Source organism: Microtus ochrogaster, chromosome 18 (genome assembly GCF_000317375.1).
Source record: "Microtus ochrogaster isolate Prairie Vole_2 chromosome 18, MicOch1.0, whole genome shotgun sequence".
Taxonomy (NCBI): Eukaryota; Metazoa; Chordata; class Mammalia; order Rodentia; family Cricetidae; genus Microtus; species Microtus ochrogaster.
The window spans coordinates 3643806-3653564 of record NC_022020.1 but is presented as its reverse complement, the minus strand read 5'-3'; the positions used below and the strand labels follow the sequence as shown (position 1 = coordinate 3653564).

Here is a 9759-nt window from a genome sequence, read left to right as displayed (position 1 = left end):
GTGTGTATGGACCCACATTGACACAAACAGGCACTGTGGTGTGTATGGACCTACATTGACACAAACAGGCACGTGTACGAATTAAAGTCTAACCTTAGTAGAATGTGAGAAGGAAAGTCTTGTATACAAGACTTATGTGCTTTGAAAAGCAAATTTTTATCTCAAGTATTTAGTGATTTTTGGTGTTTATGAGCATCTCAAAATATAAAATTGGGGGCTCTAGAAGTACCCCAGAGGTTGAGTACTTGCTGCTCTTGTAGAAGACCCAGGTTTGTTTCCCAGCACGCAACTATAGCTACAGTTATAGAAGGCTTGGACAGCCTCTTCTGGCTTTCATAAACACTAAGCACACTCACGGTGCACATACAGGTAAGTCACTTAACCACAGAAAATTAATGTTTTTTTTTTAGTGTAAGATTGTTTAATCAGCATACTGATACCATCAGTGGTTTATGTTAAATAGTATAAACAAAAGCTGTTCTTTTTTTAGTAATATACTAAAGACTTAATAAGCTTAGGGTTTTTTCCTTTGTGTTTATTCTTGTACATTATCCATATTATCATAGAGGTGTATATATAATGTATGTAAAGATAAATAGGTTCTACATATAAGAAACTTAGAGACAACTAGTTGAAAATTTTTAAGTGAACAATATAAATTCAAAATGAAGTTTGGTAAGTGCTATTCAATAGATAACATAAAGTTAAATGAAGGATCATCAAAATAGCTCAGTGAGTAAAAGTGCTTGCTGCCAAGTCTGATGACCTAAGTTTGATCCCTGGAATCCACAAAGTGGAAGAAGAGAATAAACTCCAGAACGTTGTTCTCTAACTTCCACACATAGACCATAGCATAAGCACGATGCATAAGATATTTTTATGTTAAGTTTTTTGAGATGGCACTAGTTAGAATTTAAAAGTTGAGAGAGCTCTGGTAATATTTTCTACTGTTTAAAGCATTAGTTATGAATAATGAACTTGAGTGGAGTGGTAAAAATAAGAGTGAGTTTAGTTTCAGAAAACAAATGGCCATCTTTTTCAATTGCATATGTAATCTTGCATTTCTACCAGCAGTTTGTGAGTGATCCAGCTTCTATACATTTTCATCAACATTTGGTGCTAATAGTTTTATGCTTAAAGGTTTATTGTGGGGAAAGGATTCTTTTGTTTTGTTTTGAGACAGGGTTTCTCTGTGTAGCCCTGGCTGTCTTGGAACTAGCTCTATAGACCAGACTGGCCTCGAACTCACAGAGATCCTCCTGTCTCTGCCTACAGAGTGCTGCGGTTAAAGGTGTGTGCCACCACCTCCCAGCCTATTTTTATTATTTTTAATTATGTGTATGTGGTGAGTGTGCACATGAGTGTAGATGCCTTTGAAGCCTCTTGAATTGGAGTTAGTGGCAATTATGAATCACCAGGTGTGAGTGCTAGGAACCAAACACTGGTTCTCTGGAAGAACAGTATACAAGCCATCTCTTCAGGCCCTATTGTTTCTTTTAAAATTTTGAAAGCTATATTGTGACACCATGTGTATATATGTATATGTGTGTGTGTGTGTGTGTGTGTGTGTGTGTGTGTGTGTGTATATATATATATATTCTAAACGGTTATTGATGTTGAACATCTTTTTGTTTGCTTCTTTGCTACTTACATGTTCTCTTCAGAGAAATGTGTGCCTTTTGTTACCAATGAGATTCTTATAATAGGTTTATATCATTTATCTGTGTTTTAGTAAACTGTTTCATGTCCGACCTGTAACCCAAGGAGATGTATACAGAGCTGAAACTGAAGAAATCCCTAAAATATTCCAGGTACACATGTTACATTATAATTTTAAAGGCTCTTTTACCTAAGTAATTGGTGTGTTGTGAAATAGATATCAGTGTTTTGTGCATTTAGACTTTTTATTTACAGATTATTATTTTTTTCAATCTTTCTCTACCATTCCCAAATGTAGATACTATATGCAAATGAAGGCGAATGTAGGAAAGACATAGAAATGGAACCTGTTCAACAAGGTGAAAAAACTAACTTCCAGAACCACAAAGGCCATGAATTTATTCCTACACTCTACCACTTCCCTGCCAACTGTGAGGCCTGTGCCAAACCTCTATGGCATGTCTTTAAGCCACCCCCTGCCCTAGAGTGCCGAAGATGCCATGTTAAGTGCCACAGGGATCACCTAGACAAGAAAGAGGACTTGATTTCCCCATGCAAAGGTGAGATGCAGTGTGTAAGAGGACTCAGCAGTGCAAATTCTGTAGGTGGGCCCCAAAGTGTAGTTTTTTGGCTCCTGAGGAACCATGCAGCAGCCTTTTATCGTGGAAAGTAGTTCAGCTTTTAGTGGATATCGACAGCAGGTCATCCCTTTCCAATAGGCACACCAGTAAGAAGCTTTAAGTTGAAAGAAAAGCTTTGGCTGAGTCCCACTACTTTCCTTAGAGTTTTCATCTTTCTTTACTTTCCCACAGACCAGGACAGTCTGCTCTAAGGAGGCATAGTTTCTACAGATACATTTGCTGTATTTAAAATAAGCATATTTTACTGTTAACAGTGTTTGTAGTTCTGATTTTTCTTGTGTTTATGACTATTGGTTTTGATCTTTTTGGTTTTTAGAAAAAATTTCAGTCTTAGCCAAATTGAAGCAAAGATATTGTCCAAAGATAATTAACAATAATATCTTAAAAATTAAGAATATGAAAACTTAAGAATTTAATAGTTTTTAAAAATACTGTATTATGGTTTTACAAAAGTTTTGTGGGGTTTGTTTGTTTTTTAATGCAGTAAGTTATGATGTAACATCAGCAAGAGATATGCTGCTGTTAGCATGTTCTCAGGATGAACAAAAAAAGTGGGTAACTCATCTAGTAAAGAAGATTCCTAAAAACCCACCTTCTGGCTTTGTTCGTGCCTCTCCTCGAACGCTGTCAACAAGATCTACTGCAAATCAGTCTTTCCGGAAAGTGGTTAAAAATACATCTGGAAAAACTAGGTAAAGACTAAAATATTAACCTTTTTAGTAATATAAAAATTATTGGAAACTATTAAAATTAGAAACCTCGGGGCTGGAGGGATGGCTCAGCAGTTAAAAGCACTGGCTGGCTGCTTTTCTAGAGGTCCTGAGCACAAGCATCTATTACTGTCGTCTGGTGTGCAAAAGCACATGCAGACAGGATTAGAAACCTAGTCGAGCATGGTGACCACACACTTGGGCCAATTACTCAGAGGCAGAGGCACACTTGCACCTCTATGTGAGTTGAGGCTGCCAGTCTGGTCTACAGAGCAAGTTCCAGGATGACCTGGGCTACACAGAGAAACCCTGTCTTGAAAAACCAAGGGTCGGGGGAGCGCTAGTCAGGTCCTGTAACTGTCATTGCATATAAAATATTTTTGAAGAAAATCCCATCAAAGACTTAAAAAGAGGAATTTAACCAAGAAGTTTATTTGTAATATAATATTCATTAGTACTAACAAATAATGTTGGTTTTAAAAAGAACCCAATTCCAACACAATTTAAAAGATGAACATTTTACAATGACCCATTTGCATTTAAAAATGTAGTTCTGGTGGGTTAAAATAACAAGAGCTAAACTTGCCTGCCTCTGCCTCCTGGGTGTTGAGGGCTGGACTAAGATGCTCAGCTTGAAGTTGCCTTTAACTCCTTACTTTCTTCACTTCCTGCTGTTTGTATCCAGATCTTGTTCCTTGACATGATGTGTGCCTTTTCCTTTTTTCGTATTTGCAAGCCTCTAGACTATTACAGTATGTCACAACATTCAACTGTACTCTGTGGAATGCTATTTGTGTAGTATAAACTAGGCCTGGAATGATTTAAAATGAATGTTTTAGTAAGAAAATGTTTTAGCTATACAAACCCTTAAGAGACAGGGACTGGGCAGTCAGAGCAGCAAAGAGAAACCTATCTCAACAAAAACCAAAAAGGAAATAACAAAGAAAATGTTTTAGAAAAAGAATAGAAACACAAAAGGAAATCATATTATGGTATTGTTTTCTTTTCCTGTTTTCTCTAAACTTTGTCATTATTTAATCTTTTGTGTAAGTGTATATATTTGTCTTTCCCTAATTTTTTAGAAGGAGACAGGGTAGTGCTCTTGGGGTTTCTGGGTGCTAACCAAATAGTCTACCACTGAGCCACACTGCCGCCCTTCCCGCCACTTGTTGTTTCTTATATTTTCAAACCAAGAGTCTTTCTTAAATTACAAGATTTTTTTTTCTCTCCAACAGTTAACCGTGTGACCTACTGCTGTGTTGAAATCATGTGGAATGCTACCTGCTAAACCAGGCTGTTTAACCATGCTGAGCAGACAGGCTATTTCTTTGACACAAATACCACTGGCTTTTCAGGGTTAGGATTGCTCTTATTCTGTCCTTGGCTTTGGCACAAAAAGCTCACTGAGGATTCAGGTTTTTTTTGTTTTGTTTTGTTTTCTTGCAGGTTTGCGTACAGGTAGTTTAGATTAATTATTACTATGTAATGCAAGTACAATTGAGGAAAGCTTAGCTAGGTATATTTTTTAAGGTGCTGCCTTTTTGAATTTATAAGAAAATGCCTGTCGGTCATGATAGAACAGTTTTCCCTGTGAGCAGGAAGAAGGAACTTTCACTTTCAGTGGAATGGCTGTCACTGTTAAGATCAGCTTGTGGAAGGAGTAAAGAAAATATCTCAAAATGAGACATTTCTGTTTTTTTAAATGACTTAAGTTTTTGTGCTCTTGCAAGACTATACAGAACTATTTTAAGAACACAGTGATGTCACTTGAAACTCGGTGCCCTCACTGTAGAATTAAAAGCCTTACTGTTGATTACCCACAGTGGGTTTATGGAGAAATTAAATATCTTACCTTATGCTTTACAAAATACAAAATGTTTCAGCAAGTTTGTAGATTAGGGACTGGGAGAAGACAAAAGAATTACATTTAATCTATGCATTTTTGCCAAGCCATATTGAGTTATTTTACTACTAGAGAAATTAAGAACTAACTGTACAAGAGAACCAAGTTTAAAAGCATTTTGTGGGATACATCATTTCTGTAATAATATAATGTATTTCTTTGTGGTTTTAAGTGAAAAAACATTAAGTTAACATAAAAATGTATGCACTGTTTGAAATGTAAATTATTCTTAGAACACTTTCAGTGGGAGTTGCATTACCCTATTAGTGCCTTAATTTGAGAATTTTTTTTTACTGCCCTAAGTACAGACTTTTCAGGAAACAGATTTTACAAAAAAATTATGTCAGTGGGTTTTTTCATTGGTAATTGGTTTAATTTAAGATATATAGAGGTTTGTTGAACTTTTATAAATTGAGTACAATCTTTGCACCAAACTACTTGCTACAATAATGAAAGACTATTAAACTATCTGCAAAAAATATAGAAGTTGCACCAGTAGTAAAGAATTATGAAATATATCCATGTTTTCCAGTTAGCATAGGAATTACCGTATGAATACTGTTCAGCTCTTCTCTGGTAACAAGAGTTGATTTGTATGGGCAGTGTGATTTATTATTATTATTTTTTAACCAAATACCTCCTCAGTAATTTATAATTGCTTTGCAGTAATGTGTATCAAATAAGCACTGGAAAACCAATCTTCTCTAGGGGATCTGCATGTTTCAAGTGGTATTGAAAGCCGCACTGATGGATATGTAATAATAAACATATCTGTTATTAATATGCTAATGACTCTGTGCTCATTTAATGAGAAATAAGATAATTTATGAATGGATACTTTTAATATTGACTACTATAGTATTTTCTCATGGTTGAAATAAATAGATGGCATGCTAAAAATTATTCCATGATTGTATACAAATGTTTGCTAAATTTTGTGAATAGATTAAAATTATTTTTTAAACATAAAACTTGACTTGGGCTCTAAAACAAGAGATGCTATTGTTCAAGTGAAAAGATGGCCAGTGTTTGTTGGAGAACAGTTCTCCATTGTTCTGCACATGTTGTGAGTAGAGGCTGTGGTAACTTGTGTTGGACCATCACAAATACCATACAGCAACTAGATATCTGTATAATCAACAGCCTTAGACTATAGACTGTTTTCCCTTCACAGGTCCCTTTACTGCCAGTATGTCTCCATGGTTAATGTCAGAGGCAGGTTTACCTGAGCTATTATAAAAGATTTCAGCTTCCAGGGCTGGAGAGATGGCTCATTGGTTAAGACCACATTTGCCTTTTCTATAATTCCAACTCCAAGGGTTCTGATACCCTCTTGAAGCACAAACACAAAGGTAGCATACACACATATACATATAATTAAAAACAAAAAGACTGATTCCTTATGCTTGAAATTCCTCACCTGCTACACAAAACCATCTTGAGTTCAGCACCCACCTGAGCCCACCCCTGGGAATGTGTTCATTTCTTTCTCATCCACATGTCTCATGTTATCTTCCAAGATCTATGAACTGGTCGCTTGCAGATGAGAGGTAGAGGTCCTGCTCTTTCACTGCCTGATAGTTGACTTACTGCATTCTCAGAACCATCCCCAGTAAGTAATTTGTCAGAGTTGAGTGGCCATCACAGTTAATCTAACAGTAGTCTGAGCATCACTTTCCTGAAAACTGAGTATCTTGTGGAACTGCTCTTCTACATTCCAAGCATATTCCAGCACTGTGATGGCCAGAGCATGCTGGGAGGAAGAAACTGGTGTTTGGCAGTGCTTCATGTGTGCTGCATCTACAGACCAGTGTGGTGCTTTGTACTTTTTGCTGCTTGGGAATTTCATATCCATATATGTGAGTCATTGTCAGTCCTGTCTCAGGAAACTACTTGGGCCAAACATTGTCTAATCAAGAAAACTAGCTCAAGGCCAGGCAGTGGTGGCCCACGCCTTTAATCCCAGCACGTGGGAGGCAGAGACAGGTGGATCTTTGTGAGTTTGAGGCCAGCCTGGTCTACAAGAGTTAGTTCCAGGACAGGTTCCAAAGCTACAGAGAAACCCTGTCTCAAAAACAGCCACAAAAAAAAAAAAAAGAAAGAAAGCTCAAGTTAGTCCAAGAAATAATGCAGCTTCTAGATTTCTCTCCACTTTGTTCCTGGAAAACATTAATAGAGTGGAGATTCATTCAGTCCACCCGAGAGAGGTGGAGGGCACTTGTAGCAGCCAGAGGTTGGTTTTGGGTATCTTTCTCAGTTCCTCCCTACATTATCTTTGTAACATGATTTCTCACTGGCCTGGAGCTTACCAGTTTGGCTAGACTAGCTGGCCACCAAGTCCCAGACAGTACCACTGTGCCTAGTTTTTCTGCATGGGTACTGGGGGATTAAACTCAGATCCTCATACTTCCAGATGAAGCACTTTGCCCTTGTCCTATTTCTTTTTGTATACTGCTTTTAGGTTTGGTTTACTCTTGGTTTTCCGAAGGCCTATTTAATGTGCATTATTAAGTTATTTATTTCTGTTCCTTTGTTTTTTTTCTTTTTTAATGTAAGCAGTCTGAACACGCTTAGTTCCCAGAACTTGTCTCACCCTTGGGAGTGTCTGTCTTCTCTGGATCCAGTCAGATGATGTCTCAGATGGTGGCCACACTTGCGTGCATTTCTTTAGAGTTCCTATTGGGAATGTTCTCTGTGTAACCTCTATAATATCCAGCATGCTCCTTGGGGTCTGTCTAATAGTTCTCCTGTAGACCCTTGATATTTGCTGAGTTTCTCAAGAGTATCTTGTCTTTTTCTTTCAAGATAGCATAATTGAATTAATGGTACATGCTTTGTGGAGGCCCAAAAGTGTGAAGCTCTTTCACCTTGTCTAAGGGTTATGGAATTTGAGCTTATTTTAGCTCTTTCAAAGTTATTGATAACAGATATGGCTACAAAACAAGATATCCTGACCCAGGATATGGTTACTTGATGTTTTGGACATTAAGATGGCCCATAGTTGTAGATCTGCTTCACCCTGACCAAAGGTCAGAGAATTCAAGCATACTTCTGCTCCTTCTTTTGAAATAGGTTTGACTTAGGGAGTGGCTGCCTATGATAATTGATCTAGAGTGTGTTCACTGCCTAGACATTAAATGGTTTTCTTGGGAATTAATGTCTAGTGTGGGAGGTCCTTCTGTCTGTGTGTTGCTTTTATTGGTTAATGAATAAAAGAACTGCTTTGAGCCTGTGGCAGAAAAGAACAGAACTTGGTGGGGAAAGCTAGGCTGTATGCTGGGAGAAAGAAGGACGGAGTTAGAAGTCATGGATCCGCTGGAGACAGACACTGGGAACTTTACCTGGTAAGCCACAGCCATGTGGCGATATACAGATTAATGTGAATTGGTCAAGTTAATATGAGTTAGCCAATAAGAAGCTAAAGCTAATGGGCCAAACAGTGATTTAATTAATATGATTTCTGTGTGATTATTTCGGGGCTAAGCAGCTGGGAACCAACAAGCAGCCTTCCTCCTCCTACAAATGTCTTGATGTTTCATTGGAGCAAATTACTGTTCTGGTTGTATCATGTTAAAGCAGTCTTTTGCCTTCAGACCTTTTGTATTGGGGTATAAAAGTGTATGGAAAATTAAACACAGGTGGACTCAGGACTGAAAAAATTCAGCATTCAGTATTTGCTGAGTTGCCCTCATGTTACTATCCTGTGTGTCTGTGTTCCTTTATTATCTCTGTTCCTCCTACCTACATTTCTAATCCTCACACCCCTGTCCCGGAACATATGAACCTGTGGTGGCTAGGATCGCAGCAGAGGTCACCCCAAAAAGGTAATTCAATGACAATCCTTAAAATAGAACACTCTTCAGCACTGAAAAGAAATGAGCCATTGAGCTATGAAAAATATAAAGAAACTTACATGCATATTGCTAAGTGAAGCCTACTTTAAAAGACAACATACTCCAAGATTCCAAGAGGAAAGAAGGATGGACACTTGGAACACTGAGGATTTTCACAGAAGTAAAATTCCCTGCATATTATAATGATGGTAAAGAAAAATAATCAGCTAATGTAATACAGTGTGTCCCAGCTTAAGTCATGAGTGCTAATGCTCTGTCACTTTTTACTCATTAACCAGTGCACTACTCTATTAGGGAGTATGGATGGTGTGGGAGCCTAGAAGTTGTCTATATGTAAATTCTTATACTTAACACGGCTTTTTACTAACTCCAAACTTCTTTTTAAAAATACTCTTATGAAGTTGGAGAGATGGCTTAGTGAGTAAGTGAAGAAGGATGCTTAAAATAAATCCCACACTAGCTCATAATTGAGAATAATAGATGATTATTTATTTAGGAGTAAACTCACAAATCAGAATCCTCTGTGGAATGGAGAACAGAAATCGAATCCCACAGCTGGAAAAGAGACCGGATGCATGCTTTACATCGGCATAAATAGTATAAGAGGCCACACCCTAGTGGGTGGTTAACTTAAAGGTTATTGGCTGTATGATTTTCTGCAGCAGGTAAGTGCTTGCTTCTCTTGAGGAGGACCTGAGTAATTTTCCAGCACCATGCCAAGAGAGTTACAAGTCTGTTGGCCTCTGAAGGCACCCACACACATATACATGACATACACTCACAAAAGTGCACATGTATGCACATGGCAAAAAGAATTAGACACATCTTTGGCACGGACTAGCAGTGCACCTTTAATCTTAGCACTCCGAAGGTAGAGGCAGGTAGAGTACTGAGTTCAAGTCCAACTTGGTCTTCGTAGTGAGTACCAGGCTACCCATAGCTGCATAGTGAAACCCTATTTAAAATAAATGTATACAAATATTTTTATCTTA

The 9759-nt window shown here is 37.7% G+C and overlaps 1 protein-coding gene across 3 annotated transcripts in view; it reads left to right on the top strand.

The window, feature by feature from the left end:
- Rock1 (Rho associated coiled-coil containing protein kinase 1) overlaps nt 1-5696 on the top strand; it is a 129901-nt gene extending 124205 nt beyond the window's left edge. For 2 of the 3 annotated variants that reach the window (XM_005355749.3, XM_026783434.1), the window contains 4 exons: nt 1733-1811; nt 1958-2219; nt 2785-2992; nt 4246-5696. In XM_005355749.3, the coding sequence (XP_005355806.1) occupies nt 1733-1811; nt 1958-2219; nt 2785-2992; nt 4246-4249 (553 nt within the window). In that variant the 3' untranslated portion in view covers nt 4250-5696. Of the gene's footprint in view, nt 1-1732; nt 1812-1957; nt 2220-2784; nt 2997-4245 lie in introns of those variants that run through there. The other variant, XM_026783435.1, reaches the window with a different exon arrangement.
- Nucleotides 5697-9759: the final 4063 nt, after the last annotated feature.